This window comes from Staurois parvus, unplaced genomic scaffold (genome assembly GCF_062004578.1).
Source record: "Staurois parvus isolate SC_StPar_1 unplaced genomic scaffold, SC_StPar_1.0 ptg000006l, whole genome shotgun sequence".
In the NCBI taxonomy this organism is placed as follows: domain Eukaryota; kingdom Metazoa; phylum Chordata; class Amphibia; order Anura; family Ranidae; genus Staurois; species Staurois parvus.
In genome coordinates, this window is record NW_028317802.1 from 9,259,721 (window position 1) to 9,278,685 (window position 18,965).

General features: G+C 36.9%; 1 protein-coding gene across 17 annotated transcripts in view; it reads right to left on the reverse strand.

The window, feature by feature from the left end:
* The window catches only part of LOC149474319 (protocadherin gamma-C5-like), a 561,663-nt gene that overhangs the window by 349,510 nt on the left and 193,188 nt on the right, over nucleotides 1-18,965 (reverse strand). The window contains exon 1 of one of the 17 annotated variants that reach the window (XM_089655705.1): nucleotides 923-3,352. The exons of the other annotated variants lie outside the window; for them this stretch is intronic. Within the exon in view, the coding sequence (XP_089511831.1) occupies nucleotides 923-3,337 (2,415 nt within the window). The 5' untranslated portion in view covers nucleotides 3,338-3,352. Of the gene's footprint in view, nucleotides 1-922; nucleotides 3,353-18,965 lie in introns of those variants that run through there. 17 annotated transcript variants of the gene reach the window in all.

Consider the following 18,965-nt stretch of genomic DNA (forward strand, 5'->3'; position numbering starts at 1 on the left):
CACACACTTACCTTTCCTGGGGTCCAGTGATGTGCTCACCCGTGTAGCCCTTTCTCTCCTTCTTTCCTCCATGACCCCAGCATCTCAACTGTGGGCACCAGGCTGTGACAGCTTGCGACTTCACGGCCTGGTGCCCACTGTGCATGTGCGAGTCACGCTACGCATCCTAATTGGTCCGGCAGTCTTATGGAACCTGTGAAAGTTCCCAGGAGCCTCCAGGAGGAAGGAGGGGACCGAAATTCTGTCTCACTTTGTCACAGCAAAGTGAGCCGGAAGTGGGAGCGGGTGCCTGTCCAAACCAGGTACCCTCTCCCCCCTCCCCCCCAAAAAGGTGCCAAATATGGCAGTGGAGGGGAGAGGAGGCAAACAAGCGGAGCTTCCACCTTTGAGTGGAACTCCACTTTAATGAACATTAAAAGGTAGGAAAAGCTAAAAAGCTTTTCCGTCATTAAAGCAGAAATAAACTGTATGTGAGCACCACAAACTGAAAATACTATTTAATTCATTTTTAATATTTAAAGCAAACTCACCCATCCATGTCTCTATGCTTTATTTTGTTGAGAAATCACTTTGAAAAACACCCCCTAGCATTTCTGGCCATTACAATCTTGAGCATGGACAGATGATTCACATAGCAATCGCTTCCTGGAATCCATCTGCCCTTAGTTTAGGCATACAGGCAGAACGGTGTGCTTATCTGTGAAAACCCCTCCTCCCCGCCTGAAGACTCCTGGGATGTATGACATAAATTGCCTAAGCCAGAAACCAGGAAGTGACTAAATAAATGTAAAAAATAGTTTAAAAAAGTGCATATAATAATACGTTTCTATATATTTACTAATGCTGGCAGCATAAGGATTCAAAATAGTCAACATTCATTGAGAGAGTGAAATTTCACTCTAAATTCTACTTAAATTCTTACCTCTACAGGATTAGGTAATGAAAGAATTTTCTGTAAGTCATTATCTCCCACTGTAGGATCACCAGTGTCTATCAGATTATCTGTTGGAACATTCTGGACTGGCTTTAAATAGGCAATTTCATTCTGCTTTGAGTCAAGAGTCACACACACATCATATGAGAATGGAAAAGGTAACGTTCCGTCACTGATCTCAGAGGGACATCCCAAGGTGAACTGAGGATACACGTTTCTACTGAGAGCTCCAACAGAACTGGGCATGTTGTTTTTTCTACACTTAGAAATTAATATAACTATTACTGTCACAATGAATAACAGGGAGATAAGAGCAATGGAAACTATTAGATAGAATTTAACATTATAATAGGGAGAATCCACATTACTTGGCTGGCGCCTTATATCTGGAGAAACTTGTTGAAAGTTTTCAGCAACAACCAAACTCAGAGTAACTGTGGATGACAGGGATGGAACTCCATTGTCTTTTACCAGAACTACAATCTTTTGCCTTGAGAGGTCTATGTTTTGTAGGTCCCTTCCAATTCTGATTTCTCCATTGTGTTGACCAATAGTAAATAGAGATTGTTCAGAAACATGCAGAAAGTGATAAGAAAGCCAGGCATTGTGCCCAGAGTCAGCATCTACTGCAATCACTTTGGTTACTAGATAACCTTTCTCAGCAGAGCGAGGAATAAATTCAAATAATGCCGATCCCTCGGAGTCAGAGGATGGGTAAAGAATTTTTGGAGCATTGTCATTCTGATCCACGATATAAACCCTCACTGTGACATTATTGCTTAGAGGAGGGGATCCACTGTCTTTAGCCATCACCTGGAACTGAAACTCCCGTAACTGTTCATAGTCAAATGATCTCTGAGCATAAAGAATCCCAGTCATTGAGTTTATGGAAATATATGATGATGCTGGAATGTTATCAATATTTGTATTAATAATTGAATAGATTATACCTGCATTTTCCCTATCATCTTGGTCTGATGCATAAACAGCGACTATGGATGTTCCAGGCTGATTATGCTCGGAAACATACACAGTATAAAAAACATTATCAAAAACTGGTGGATTATCATTCACATCTGAAACAATCAAAGCAATGTTTTTTTTTGTAACCAATGGAGGAGATCCCTGATCTTCTGCTGTAAGTGTAATATTATATTCTGGCTGTGCTTCTCTATCCAGATGACTTGAGGTTACTAGTTGGTAATAATTACTAGATGATGGAATCAATTTAAAGTCTGGTTGTTCTATCATATGGCAACTAACGTCTCCATTTGGCCCAGAATCCAAATCGTTGATATTAATTAATGCTATGAGGGTCCCAGGTGTTGAATCTTCTGAAATAGGTGTAGAAAGTGAGGCAAAGGTTATCTCAGGTGCATTATCATTGACATCCAAAATCTGTATCAATACAGTACAATGTGACACTAAACCACCACCATCCTTAGCTTCTACAGTCATCTCATAACTTCTTGTTGTTTCAAAGTCCAGCTCTCCAATTGTTTTAATCTCTCCTTTATGGACGTCCAGAGTAAATCTGTCAACTGCATTTTCAGGAATATGACTGAAAGTATAGGTTATCTCAGCATTGGAACCTTCATCTTCATCTGTTGCATTAAGGTAGAGGACTAGAAAATTGATTGGTGAATTTTCATTTAAACTGACCCTATACATATCCTGACTGAACACAGGAAAGTTATCATTGAAATCTAGAACCACAATTTTAATCACAGCCATTCCAGTCTTTTGAGGTTTTCCTCCATCATAAGCACTTAGAGTCAATTCATAAGCACTTTGTTTTTCACGGTCCACTGATTTGTCTAACACAAGTTCAGGATATTTAAATCCTTCTGCATTTATCTTTTCCCCCAATTTGAAGTTCTGGTTAGGACTCAGCCCATAGCTCTGTACAGAATTAGTACCTAAGTCTGGATCACGTGCATTGCTTACAATAAAACGTGTACCTATTAAAGCAGATTCACTTATTGCAACTTCAAAAACATTCTTGGAAAAACCTGGTGCATTGTCATTTACATCTTGAATTTCAATTTTAACAGTAAAAACACTGATAGGATTTTGAGCTAGGATCTCCAAATGCAGAAAGCAGCTTTGCTCTGTTCCACAAATAGCTTCTCTGTCTATTCTGTCAGTGACATACAAGTCTCCATTTTCCATGTTGATATTGAAGTAATGCTTTTTTGTATTGGAGGAAAACTGAATTTTTCTTCCTGCTAATTCTTTAATATTTAATCCTAAATCTTTTGCTATGTTTCCTACCACTGTTCCTTGTTTGATTTCTTCCAACAATGAGTAATGAATTTGACCAAGTATGGTAGAAGAAATATAGGAAATGAAGAAAAGTGTTACTTGCCATTGCATTGTCCCTTTTTCAGTTCTCTGTAGCATCTTCTTTGTTATTCCCAGAAAGAAAAATGTTTCCTTAATATGATTTAAAAATGCTCACAGTACACAAAGAGAAAATGAGATTCAAAGTGTGAAGCAAATAATGAGATGAATTCTGTTCCAAGTCCAGAATTGCAGTATCTTAGCACTGTGTACAGTATGTATTCATGTTTTCTACTTCTCTGCCTTATTGGCCAACAGTGACATGTTGAGGTGAAAATGAAGTACTGCAAGGATTTTGCAAACTATGTTACAAGTTAATTTGAAAAAAAATCAATTATTTAAAATAAGCAGCAACATTGTTAATTAAAAGTTTTAATTACCTGACATGTATAATGTAGACCCAGCAAGTAACAATAGTATCCTTATCGTTCCAATAGCTTATTTTCCAAAATGTATTTTGATTACATGTGGCTCAAAGTAACTTAATCACTGTATGAAAAATAATATATGTTGTGTGTTCATTTTAATGAATATAGAAGTGAAATAGGTGAAATAGCAAAATGTAGATTGTTTAGAGTTGCAATACACAGCATAATGTGTTGGATCTTCTGCATCTGTCATCTGAATAATTTGCTCTCAGAGAAACTCAAAGGACTGGTTCAAAGAACTTCTCTCAAAGAACTGGCTTGTGCTTAAGAACTGACTGAGCTTTAATAATTGCTGCCTGAGACTGCTTGATGTAATACCACCCCATTGCATCCACATACATACACGCATACATCCATCTGTGGGAAGTCATTTTTGCCCCTAACAGTCTCACTATAGTTCTATTAAGCAAACGATAGTCTTCTTTTTTTTGTAACATGTACATTCATTCTATTTGGTAAATTTTACTTGATCAGAATGACATTCATCCTTATTTTTCATTACAATTTCAAATTATGCCAGCACTGTGTGCAGATGGCAAAAGCTGATGCATGCTAATGAAGATCTGGGGTTAAATGTTCTTTTGCACTGAATATGTGGTGAACATGTACAGTGGTTTTATATATATATATATATATATATATATATATATATATATATATATTATATAGGAATGCTGCCTGCACATCCACAGTCCCAGTGTTTTGCAAATAATATCAAATTCACAAGGTAGAGCAATATTTTGAGCCTTACAGGTTCCTTTTATCAAATCATAGCACATGGTATGAGTGAGTAGAATGGAGCACAGTAAATATTTCATAGAAATCAATTATAAACATTACTACTACCTAAAAATTGTAGCATGTGTGCAGGCAAAACTGTTGGATAGAGTAGGGAAGGGTTAGAAACTCTGTCTCTTTCCTATTGCTGTGTGTATTCCCAATGAGGAGATTAAAGTCGTTGTAAAGGTTAAAGGTCTTTTACCTTAATGCGTTTTCTATGTTAAGGTAAAAACCTTTCATGTGCAGTACGCTACCACACTCCCCCTTCCCCCACCTAAAGCCCAATCTCAGTCCAGCACCGTGCTCCTCTCTCTCTCCTCATAGGTTCAGAGAAAGCAGTGGGAGCCAGTGGTTCCCGCTGCTGTCAGTCAAAACCAGTGAGCAGAGAGTGGGGAGGCAGGGCCATACTGCAATGTGTGTGTCTATGGACACACAAAGCCAGCCCAGGAGTGAGCCCACACATCTGCCCCCCACCCCCACAAGCAATTGAAGTACACTAAAGAGGAGGAGTGGAAAACACTGTTGGGGGACTCCAGAAGAGGAGGATCAGGGCTTCTCTGTGCAAAACCATTGCACAGAGCTGGTAAATATTACTATTGTTATTAGAAAAGGAAACCTTTGCAGTCACTTTATCTCCTCTGTTTTTCCTGGTGGCCATTCATGCCATAAAAGAAAGTGAGGGGAAATCCATCAGAACAATATTTGATGGTAAGTCATCAAATAGGGACACCTGTTCTGATAACAATTGTCTAAGATGGGAATTCTGTTACCTTGGGGAGATTACCTTGTATGTATGTTTAGTCTGCAGAACAGGAAATGAAGGGAAATGTTCAGAGCAGGACCAATACATAAAAAAAAAATAACATTTAGCCTTTCCATATTCAAAAGTAAATAAAGTTGTGGCTGTACGTTTAATGTTTTGCCATAAAAAAACTGTGACTGGTCAAAAACATTAGCATCATGTGATGATTTGTACTTTGTCAAAAAAATCAGATGCCTATCAGGGCTTAGAGCAGAGCAGAGAAAGGAGACGCTTCCACCTCATGGATTGTGCTCGTTGAGGTGCAGTTGGAGTGGCAGTCACACCTGACTCAGCATCTCTTAAACTGCATTGACAGTTTAGTCCTGCAGATTACAGGGGGAAAAGGGTGGTTCTTCAGCTGTCATCATTTCAGCTGATTTATAAATAAAAGCTGTAGTCAATTATTAATCCTAATTAGTTTTTATTAAAACTTTCATGTTCTTCTGGTGAGTGTATGTATGGGGTATGCCAGAGCCAACTATGTCAGTCCAGGATGAGGTTGGCACATTGTGTCATCTTTACCTTGGGTGCCAGTGGACCTTATTTTGGCACTGCAGCCCATATACAGTTGGTGGTCAGATGATCTTAGCATTATCTTAACATAAATATGATTACTTATAAGACCCTAGCTTGCATATTTACACACTGAACAAACACCCAACAATACCCTTCTGATAAAGAATCTATCACAACACTGAAAAAAGATCTATGGTCTCCAATAATCAGCAAAGTGAGGAGTGTTTCAAGAGGGCACACACCTTTTTTCTCATCCAACCATACTCTAATCTACTCACATGACATGTCACATTTAAAGGAACGATACCTATGAACTACATAATTTAGTGATTTTCATCAATACTGTTGCACCCTTCAAGAAATGTGTAAAAGAGAAAATCCAAAAATCTGAGCATATCTCTATAACTTAAAATTATATGGTTTCAAGTACACACAAGACATTTTCCTGAAATACTGGATAATATAGCTGATGTTCAGTATTTTACTTAGTCTGTCACATCATGGCCCTCCACTCACACCAGATCATTCTGGTGATGTTATTGTAATATTGGTGTTTATTTTGTGATATCAGTAAAGTCAGCCAGAGAAATACCCTAAACACTGTAACAATGTAAAATGCACCATTGAAAGCAGCATGGAGCTCTCTTTATACAGTAATTAGATTTAGAGCTCTACAAACCACCACAAAAAATAAAGGAGAGATGGCATAATTTTTCCTGAACTATTATAAGCTTTCTGACTCTTACTTAGATTATCTATACTCCCTTGCCCTTATAGCTAATAAAACTAAATGTAGCCTTAGTTATTTAGAAGCATCCAAAAACTCCATGCTGCCCCTGTAGACTGCGACCTTAGACACTGACCATTAAGTACCATTATGGAAACTACAGCCCTAATGGATGTTTTTCTCCATTCTTACCTTACTTGTTCATGAATCCAATTATTAGTAGCCTGTGTAATGTTTAAGACTGAATGAAGTTATGGGAACTGTTTATCCATTAGTAGTCTGATATACCTTGAAAGTTTTTTGTTAATAGAAGTTTAACTATTTTATTTATGTTAAAAATGTGAGAAAAGCTGTAGTGGATGTTTTACTCTAGTTTCTTTATGCTTACTGTGAAAATAACCCGATTATTTTTATTATTATTATTGTTATTATTATTACATGATCCTTCTGAGGATAACTGCAATGAATTATGAAATGTCAGATATTCTTTAACATTTGCTTAGGTGGAGAAAACAAAAAAACTGTAGACTCTAACAGGTTTAAACGAGAAAGGAGATAGAGATGGAAAATGTTGTGATAACTTAAGGAAAGGTAAGCACAGAGATGTTTAACTTTTCAGGCTAACAAATTAACAATACTCAGAAAATGTGTTGTATGTTTTCATATCTTTTACACTGAATTGCTGACTACCATACTCTTGATGTGTGATACAATTATATTGCAATAAACATTTATCTCACCATGCCATCAACCATACAATAGACATGATTATGAACTATCTCTGTAATACGTTTCTTAAATGTTTACCTGTGCAAAAGTGGTTGAAATAATAGTAGTTGACTTCACTTACTAAATAGTTTGTATGTGAGACATTATCCATTGGAAAAATTTAGACAAGCATTTATCACTTCAATCACTAGTTTCTATCACTGGTTTGTTTTATTTTCTTTACTTAGAAATTACTATAACCACCATGATGTTAAATGTAAAAACGGCTATACCTACTTTATATTATGAAACATGACTAATGTGATATATCTGTTATAGTTATGTAATGTATCTTACCTGTTCTGTCTGATCATTTGCTACTGCTGAATCTTCCATTACAATGAGATTCTCTGTTGGTACATTCTGAACTGGGTTCAGATAAGCAATTTCATTCTGCTTTGAGTCAAGAGTCACACACACATCATAGGAGAAAGGAAAAGGTAAACTGGTATCACTGATCTCAGAGGGGCATCCCAGTGTGAACTGAGGGTACACATTGCCACCAAGAGAACCTAAAGATGTTGGACTGTTCATTTTCCTGAATTTAAAAATCAACATAACTACCACAGTTATGACAAAGAAAAGAGAGATCACTGCAATAAAAACTATTAAATAGAATGTTACATTTGACGAGGATTCTGAAGTATTTGGCTGGCGTCTTATCTCTGGTACAACTTGCTGAACATTTTCTGCAACAACTAAGCTTAAGGTCACAGTTGATGATTGGGATGGGACCCCATTGTCCTTTACAAGAACCAAAATCTTTTGTCTTAAAGACTCTGTGTCTGGTAGGTCTCGCCCTACTTTGATTTCACCAGAATGTTGACCAATTATAAATAAGGATGGATCAGAAACTTGTAATAAGTGATAAGAAAGCCACGCATTGTGTCCAGAGTCAGCATCCACTGCAATCACTTTGGTCACCAGATAGCCTTTCTCAGCAGAATGTGGGATAAATTCAAATAATGCTGCTTCTCCAGTGTCTGATGAGGGGTAGAGGATCTTAGGAGCATTATCATTTTTATCAACAATGCATATCTTCACCGTGACATCACTGCTTAGAGGAGGAGTTCCACTGTCTTTGGCCATCACCTGGAACTGAAACTCCCGTAACTGTTCATAGTCAAACGATCTCTGAGCATAGATAATCCCAGTAATTGAGTTTATGGAAACATACGATGACACTGGGATACCATCAATATTATTACTAAGAATAGAATAGCTGATTTTAGCATTTTCATTAATATCACTATCTGAGGCATACATTCTGTGTATAGAGGTTCCCTGTGCATTATTCTCTTGGATATAGACAATATACCTTGATTTCTCGAAAACAGGAACATTGTCATTCAAATCTAATACAGAGAGCTGAATGGTTTTGTTGGTGGACAGTTGAGGTGATCCATTATCCACAGCTTTAATTAATAAGTTATATTGAGGCATTTTCTCTCTATCAATATTTTCAGCAGTCACAAGTTTATAGTAATTTGCAGATGATGATACTAATTTAAAGGGTAAATGATCAGAGATTTCACAGACAACTTCACCGTTCTCACCAATGTCTAAATCCTGAACATGAATTAATGCTACAATTGTATCTGGTGGAGAATTCTCTGGAATTGCAGTTGAGAGTGATGTTATTGTAATTTCAGGGGCGTTGTCATTGATATCAACAATTTGTATTAAGACTTTGCAATGATCAATAAGTCCTCCACCATCTTTGGCTTCTACAGTTAATTCATACTCCTCTTTAGCCTCGTAGTCTAGATTTCCGATTACTTTAATCTCTCCATTTGATGGTTCTATAGTAAAAATTGAGTATAAACTTTCTGGAATGTCATGAAATGAATATGTTATTTCTGCATTTGAACCTTCATCTTCATCCTGAGCATTAAGCTGAAGAACCAACGAATTTAAAGGAGTGTTTTCATTTAACTGTATTTCATACGTATCTTTCGTGAATTCAGGAAAGTTGTCATTTGCATCATGGACAATAATCTTTATAAGAGCAGTGCCAGATTTGGCAAGCTGTCCACCATCAAAAGCAGTTAATATTATTTCATGAATGTTTTGTTTTTCTCTGTCCAGGAATTTTTCTAGTATAAGTTCTGGTGATTTTATTCCATTAGTGGTCATTTTAATACCCAATGTAAAGTATTCATTTTTACTAATTGTATAATCTTGTACAGAATTGATACCCAAATCAGGATCCTGTGCATGTCCTAAAGGAAGATGTGCTCCAGGTATTGCGGCCTCACTGATCACTATATCAAACATATTTTTGGAAAAAGATGGAGGATTATCATTTATATCTTCAATTTCCACATTAATTGTGTACAGGTGTAAAGGATGTTCAATTACAGCTTCAAAGCTTAATAAGCAGATCTCTTTTATTTGACATAGCATCTCTCTGTCTATTCTTTCTGCAATATAAAGGTCTCCATTTTCAAAATTAACACCAAAGTACTGGATTTTGCCTCTTGGAACAATATGAAAAATTCTAATTGATAATTCCTTTGCATTGAGCCCCAAATCTTTTGCAATATTTCCAATTACAGATCCTTGTTTTAATTCTTCTTGAATAGGGTAGTGAAGCTGAGAAAATATAGGATTAATGGAAAGGGAAATGAAAAAATATACTACCTGCCAGTCCATTGTTATTCTGCATCCTTTAATCTTCATTTCTATATAGTCAGATTTTCTCCAGTGTTTCCTTTAATTGCGTGAAAAGATTAAATAGGTAAGTCTTTTTTTGCAGTGAATTGTAACTCAGTGGTTATGGATCCTATTCTGTTTCATATCCTCAAGGTTTTTGCTGTGATAGCAGTGGGAAAAGTAGAAGGCCTTTGTGTCGAATTGAAATATGTAGACAACCAGCGCCACTTAGAGCCTTTTTTGGGGAACTGCAGCAACAATGCTTACACAAAATGCATAATATATGTTTGAACAGGGCTAAATTATCCTAGCCTCTGTTTATATTCAAATGTTTACATTAAATTCTTTTTTGCTTTCTATTTTTAGTAAATATTTTGTTTAGAATAAAGTGTAATTTGTGTAATTTTCTATTATACATTGTCAAAAGAAAAATAAAGATAAATGCTGTAAGTGCCTATGAGTGAATTTAAAGGTTTAAAGATGTACTGTAGGTAAAACTGAGCATTAACCCTTGCAGTGTGGTAGATCCCACTGTAAGGGTAGGTTTTTTTTTCAGTTCCTTGGCAAAAGGAAATTGAATTATCCATTGTTCCACCAGCAGAAATTTCTCACATTTTCTCTTCGACCCTTCAGTTTGTGTATGGGCCCACAAGTCCTAGCTTACAATGAAGGACTGTTGGTCATGCATTTTACTTGATGATATAACAACTGCAACCACCAGCCAAAGTGCTGAATAGAAGAGGCTCTGATGGGCCAGTCACATGCAAGGAGAGGAATGCAGGAACATGGCATAAGGTAAAAAAATTAGATTTTTACTAGTACTCTAGGCAAAAAGGAACATTTAACACCTGCAGTACAGAGGCAGCCTGACTGCAAGGGTAATTCAGTTCCCTAGATTTCAGCTTTATTGTAATATAATAGTTGTATATTTAACCCCTTCACACCTAAGGGTAAAACAAATCTTAACGCCTAAGCACAATCTTGCAACTTTGACATGTGTTAGTAAAACAGTACATATCATCACAACTGCTTTGTACATCCAGGTGAATTATATCTTGGGTTTTTTTTTAGGACAAATTGGGCTTTCATTTGGTAGTAAATGGTAATGGATATCTCCTGATTTTTTTTTTTATTATTAAAGGAAAACTGGCCCAATAGTAAAAAAATATATATTTTTTTATTTAGCTGTGTGTTTCTTGGTAATACCATAACCTACCACCAAAGAACAACCCAAAATAAAATTTCCAGCTCTTGAAGATCGCTGCGATACCATATATGTGTATGTTAGTTGTTGTTTGTACCCACAGTACAGCCCAGAAACAATAGTGCACATTTGATTTTTTGGTTTGTTTTTTTTTTACCTAAAACACACTGACACTGATAACAATCTAAAAACAAATCCTGACTTTTGACCTTTGACCCTGACCTTAACCCAAATACTAACCCTGGCACTGAACTAGATCAAACCTTGATCTAGGTATTTTTTCTTTATTTTTTAATATTTATTTATATATTTCTTAACAAACAGTTTTTCCCTCTATGCAAGGAGAGAGAGATACAATGTATCCATTCATAGAGAAAAAAAAAACAAGGGGGGTTGGCTGTGCAGTGACTGATGACTGTGATAGTCAATCAGAGGCTGTCACAGTGATCATATGAGCCGGAAACAGGAGTCCTGGGTCCGATCGTTAGAACTGGACCTGGACTCTCAGTTTCACCCCAGTCTTTGTGCTGGGAGCGCACTGTACAGCACAAAGTCAGGTATGCAAATATGCGGCCCCATGAAAAAAAGCCCAGTTCTGTGAGTCCACATATTTGTGTTACGTCAGCGTGAAGGGGTTAAAAATACTATAATAAGAAAACATGCATGATTGTAGTGTAGATAGCAAATTAACAGCTGCCCTTGCTCACTTTTTTGCAAGTTGTAGGGCTGGCATCATGATCCTGGATTCATTAGCTAACAAACCACTAGCCTTAGTATTTATGTTTTAATGAGCTATTAGTGTTTTCTTTTTGGCTGAATATCTGTTTAAAAAAGTCTGAAATTGAAGATTCCATACATCTTTTCACTCAGGCTTATTTAAAAATGTAAGATAGAATGATGATGAACAGATATCCAGTATATTATAAATATAATACAATATAATACATTAAAATATTATATAAATGCAGACTATGAACAGAATAAATATAGAATAGAAAGTCCTGCTAGCATTGCTAGATTTTAATTACATAATTTTGTCAGTACATCACAGTCAGGCATATTCAGTAATACTGTACCATGCTAACCAACCAGAGGTCAATTGCCTGCAGTCAGATCTCTTAAAGGGTGATTTCTGGTTAGCTGCTGAGATCAAGTGATAGCTTATTTGTTCATGGTATGGTTAATTTACCAAGCACACTGGTGTAGCTGTAATTTTCAGAACATAGAAGAGATTGCAATTTCTTTTACTTTTTTTTTTCCTCTAATAGTTTTGGAAACATGACTTGGTATTTAAGTAGCAAAAACAGGCATAGTGGCTTTGATAGCCTAATCTGAAATGCTTGTTCCTATTTCTAATTGTTCTACCAAAATAGACCTGTATTCTGTTAAAATTATATTTTTTCTGTAGTTTTGAAAAGAATCCACTAATAAACTAAGGCAAGTAAATGTAAAGGTATAGTAGTAAGTGATTACTATAAAAAAAATTTGTATATGATTAAAACATAGTTTTCCAAAAGCTGCATTCTACTTTCTTAAAACCATATTTCTATTGATCCTGGGTTAGATCTCACTCGTATAAAATAGGCTCTACACAAGGAAACATTTATGAGCAACATGAAACCCAGTGGATCCACTGACAAAACAGACAACTGGTGCTACAAGCAGAACATAACTATAAGCACCTTGTGAGCTCTCAATTTACCATGGCAAGAAATTACATACATGGAGCAAAAATAACAAGTGTAAAAGGATTCCCCAAAAGTTACTTTGTGTAAGAGCCCTTTTTCAAACTATGTTATCAATGGTGAAAGATTTCCTTGTTATTTTTTTCTCACCTGCTTACAGCTGGAACTTGCTCTATAATGGACATGCATCACCTTAGACACAAAAGTTGGATGACTTGGACAACCAAAAAGCATTCCTTTATACCCAGGATTTCATGATTGTGTAAAGGGGCAAATAAAGTTTAAGCAATACAATATTAGAAAAACACTAATCTAAAGATGCAGCATTCCTACAGAAAAATCCTTTTAGAGTAGCAAGGAAAAAGGAATGTACATAATCTGTTGTTTTACCAGTTACGCTCCCACACCTTACATTTCCACTATGGGCCTATTGATTTGACAATAAATGTTTCATTACTTAAAATTAAAAAGTACTACATATTCTGTTCTTTTCAATAATCTCTCTCTTGGAAATATTGTCTTGAAAAAATATATTATTTTCTATGCAATCTATAGACAAAAGTTTTAACAAAATAAAAAAAAGTTAGCTTTAAAACAACAAATGTTGTCAAAAATTGCACATTTTATTCTACAGTTTTTCCTTTGTATAATGAAAATTGTGTTTCAATTTAAAAAAAAAATCCACAAAAAAATAAAAAAAACAAATGAAAAATAATAATAAAAAAAAAGAAATAAAAAATCAGCAGATAAATAATACCTACAGAGTGGAGGGAGAGCAATGAGTTAATTAAACATGATTAGAGTTACATAAGGACTACTAAGGGTTAAACAGGAACACTTTTTAAAATGTGTTTTAAACTTGCAAGGTTTCTTTAATCAAATTCACTTGCAGGTCAAAGGCAATCTCTTTAATCTGCTATAAATGAAGAAAATAGTTATAATGAAGCAATACATTCCCTCACTGCGTGCCACTATTTAGACATTTATACAATCTTAGAATTGGTGCATGTGGCACCGTGCAACCTAATCGCTGAGGATTCCCCCAACGGCTTGTAAATACCCATCTTAGAAAGGAAAAGCCTGCTTAAAAAATTATGAATTGCTCGCAGCGAAGTGGAAGGACAAACGGGATGTTTTTGTCCTGTCTTCAATTCACGCAGACAGGACCATCCAAATTGTTGTTGTTGAGAAGCCCCTCTGTGTCCATGACTATAACCTTAATGTGGGAGGGGTGGACTTCAACGACCAGATGATGAAGCTGTATTTAGTTTCCCCCAGCCAGATGCTGGTACAAAAAAGTGTATGTTTATTTCAAATGGCTCTGTACAACGCTTTTGTGCTTTACAAAGCAACTGGACGAAGTGGATCCTTCCTAAAATTCCAGGAAGAGATCATCACGGCCCTTTTGCATCCAGAAGGTGCTGTGGCCCAAACCCCAAACAGAGATGCAGTAAACTGGCTACAAGAGAAGCATTTTTCTGACACCATTTCTGGTACCCCAACCCAAAAGGCACCCCGTAAAAGATGTGTCTGTAGCAGACACGGAATTAGATGTGACACCCATTTTTTTGTCCTTCCTGTCCTGGCCAACCTGATCTCTGCCTCAAGGACTGCTTCCGTCACTACCACACACTAGTGGACTATTAGTATAGGGTACAGCATGGCACAGTCTAGGGCACATCTATACAAAGGGTCTTGAAAGATGTTAGGTAGTCAGGAAACTGGCTTTTTGAGAGACATCTGGATCTTACGAAGCAGAAAAGTGCAGCGCTAATATCAAATAAAATAAATGCAAAGTTTCTGTTACTGATAGCAACAATAATATGATGAAAGTCCCAAAGATGACAGAAAGTCCACATGAGGAACAAATGTGATTGTGAAGTATAAACGTGGGGGACTTGATCCGAAGTGGTAACACAAAAGTAAATAGATTGCGCACTCACCAGAGATGCGTAAATAATACACCTTAGAGATATGCCTGTCTCATCAGGTGTGTGCAGGGTCATCAGTAGGGTCAGGATCCTCTATGCATATAGGTCACGTCTCAGGTATGACACTCAGGTGTATAGCACGTTGGAAGGTCCCTTAAGGTGCACCTTAAGCTTTGGATCAAGTCCCCCACGTTTATACTTCACGATCACATTTGTTCCTCATGTGGACTTTCTGTCATCTTTGGGACTTTCATCATATTATTGTTGCTATCAGTAACAGGAACTTTGCATTTATTTGATTTGATTTTAGCGCTGCACTTTTCTGCTTCGTATGTTTATTGAAGGTGTTGTTTGGTTACCTTTTTGTGTTCTAACCGCTACTATACATTCTTGATAGCGCTCATATTCCTACTTTTTTATTGACATCTGGATCTTAGTTTTAAGATTTTCCCTGGCAATGTAATCTGGCGGATGCCGGCATCTCTCATCTGGGTTCCGTCCCCTGCGAGCATGGGAACGTACAGGGGATGGAACGGCAGGAAATTTGAAAATGACAAAAAGTGACATTCACTAAAATCACATAGTAAAACCTTACTGTATCAAACCATTTCACATACATTTTGTCCCTAATGTCCTGTGCCCTGCCTGCATTTTGACTGTTCTTTCTGCCTGGAAACTGAGAAACGTCCATGGCGTCCAAAAAGCATCCCTTTAGGTCAAAAGTGGTTTTAGACCAGCTAGAGAACAGCGATAGTAAATCAGAACCACTTGCAGAATTGAGTGATAATGATTCGTGGGGAAATTTGTCATCAGACACTGAAAACGATTTTGTGACTTTGCTCAGTGATGTGCGAACTTGGCGCTATATTTCAAATTTCAGTGTTTTTGGTTTGATTATATTATTGAATTAAATTTATTATTATTATATTATTATTATTTTTTATGAGTATTTATTAAATTATAATTTATGATTTCGTGTTTCAAGTTTTATCCTACCCAGGATGTTTACTAGACTCTTGTTCAGACAGATTTCAGTGAGTTATTCCTAAAAATTACAGGCCTACAATATAAAACACCAAATTTCCATGCAAAATAATGGTAACGCTTTCAGCACCAAAAATCTGAAATAATCATACCGCCAGGGAGGTTAAACTTGTCCAGTAAAAAAAATCTAATTTCATCACAAATTTAGGCCAAATTATATTCTGCTACATGTTTTTGCTAAAAAAAAATCTTTCAGCATGACAACGACCCAAAGCATACATCCAAATCAACAAAGTAATGGCTCCACCAGAAGAAGATTAAAGTTTTGGAATGGCCCAGCCAGAGCCCAGACCTGAATCGAAAATCGGTAGGGTGATCTGAAGAGGGCTGTGCACAGGAGATGTCCTTGAAATCTGACGGACATGGAGTGTTTTTGCAAGGAAGAGTGGGAAAATATTGGCAAGTCAAGATGTGCCATGCTGATAGATTCATACCCAAAAAGACTGAGTAATGGAATAAAATCAAAAGGTGCTTCAATAAAGTATTAGTTTAAGGGTGTGCACATGTATGTAACCATATTATTTTAGTTTTTATTTTTACTTCCCTCCACCTAAAAGATTTCAGTTTGTTGTTCAACTGAGTTGTACAGTTTATAGGTAACATTAAAGGTGGAAAAAAGTTTTGAAAGTATTTATCTTTGTCTCATTGTTTTACATCACAGAAATCTGACATTTTAACAGGGGTGTGTAGACTTTTTATATCCACTGTATATTTTTAAGCAGTGGCTTTGGAGAATAAAATGGTTGTTGTTGCAATTTTTTATATTGCATGATATTTATGCACATTTTCAGGAAAAAATACACTTTAAATAAAATTTAGTGCACACAAACAAAAATATTACCCAACTTTTTGGTAAAACATAAAAGATAACGTAAACTGACACCTAGTATGTCAAGCTTTAAAATTGCATATACACATGGAACGGTGCCATACTACGGTACCTAAAAATCTCCAAAGCTGATGCTTTAACCACTTGTCTACTGGGTACTTTTACCCCCTTCCTGCCCAGGCCAATTTTCAGCTTTCAGAGCTGTCGCACTTTGAATGACAATTGCGCGGTCATGCAACACTGTGCTCCAAACAAAATGTTTACCATTTTGTTTTAGACAGATAGAGCTTTCTTTTGATGGTATTAAATCACCACCGGGTTTTTATTATTTCCTAAACAAACTAAAAATGACTGAACATTTTGGGAAAAAAAATTTTCTTTGTTTCTATAAAATTTTGCAAATAAGTAATTTTTCTCCTTCACTGATGTACACTAATGGGGCTGCAGTGATGGGCATCAATAGGCAGCACTGATTGGCACTGATGAGGAGGCACTGATAGGTAGCACTGATGCGCATGGACAGGCATCACTTGTGGGCATTGACAGGCATCAGTGATGGCACTGAAAGGCAGCACTCATACATGGCACTGATAGGCGGCACTGATGGGCACTGATAGGCGGCACTGACTGGCACTAATAGGTGGCACTGACTGAAACTGTTAGGCGGCACTGATTGGAACTGTTAGGCGGCACTGACAGGCATCACTTATTGGCACTGATAGGTAGCACTGATAGGCGACACTGACTGGCACTGATAGGCAGCACTGACTGGCACTGATAGGTGGCACTGAAAGGCAGCTCTGATGGGCACTGATATGGCATTAATGTGCAGTGGTAGGCACTGATATCTAGCATTGATGTGCACTGATGGGCACTGGTATGTGGCACTGATGGGCACTTACAGGTGGCATTGATGGGCACTGATAGGTCTCACTGATGGGGCTACACTGATCATCAGGGCACTGATAATCAGTGCCCTGATGATCAGTGTAGATGTCCGCTCTGAGTAATGCCGATTACTGACTCTCCTCTCCTCACAAGCTATCAGCGGGAGGAGAGGACTGCCAATAAATGGCATTTCCTATTTACATGTGATCAACTGTGATTGGACACAGCTGATCACATGACAGAACCAACATCATCGGCTCTTTACAGTGATTGGTGATCCACTGTGTCCCAGGGACACAGCACACCACTGATCGCTGCACTGCACGCCCCCGAGGGTGCGCACGTGCAGTTAGAGTGGGAGAACTTCATATGACATCCTCCCAGAATGAGAGAGAGAACTGCCGCCCTCCCGTCATTACCTTATATGGCGGGCAGGAGGCAGTTAAAAGCTTTTTCAGATTACCTGTTTAGAGTTACACAGGAGGTCTGGCACTAGAACCATTGTTCCCACTCTGGTGTTCACGATACCTCACATATGTGCTGCAATCGCCATTTACATACTCGTGCAATTGCATTAGCATCTGAGAGGAATGGGACACTTTAAGGTTTTTTTTTTATTATTTTTTTACATTGTACCTTTACATTTGATTTTTCTGGATCAGCTTTATTAATATCACAAGGGATGAACAACATCCCTTGTGATAGCATGGGCTATTGACAGGTCCTTTTTATGGTGAGATCTGGGGTGTGTTAGACCCCATATCTCATACATTATCTCTCCTCTGGCCTTCAAAGCATCTGATCAAACTGAATAGGGTTTGATCAGATGCTTTCTCAAGCTGATAACTGGATGTTTGCAACAAACTGAAACCAGAACTGACAAATCATTGTTGCTGTATGAAACAAAACCCACACTTATATACTAACAGATCAAACTGAATCTTTAAAGAACACAATATGAATTATACAAGACACTAGTTTGGGTATACATTCCTTCAAAATAACCTAGATACATTTAAGATTTGTTCAAAGGGAAGCATTTATTCTCTCTATTATCAAGAATTTATTTGTAAACATGCAGAGTTCTGTTGGCCATATACTAGCAGCATTTAGTTTGAGATTTTTAGTTTTAATACTGTTCGTTCCGTTTTCTAATCAAGAGTGGAGTCAATTTGACCAGTCATGAGAAAATATGAAATGAGTGCCACTGAAATTTTTCCTTAAACACATGAACTTGTAACACTGAATAAGGTTTTTGTTTGGGAAAGTCCATTTGTTCCATAATCAAATGTTAAAAGCGAATGACATTTGTCAAAACATCAAATGTACAGAGAACTTTTGTTTGAATTTTCCTATGAATGTTTGTAAGGAAATTTGTTCAAAATTCTACTACTGTATGATCAGTTTAATGAACAGTTTAGTCCTTTTGTG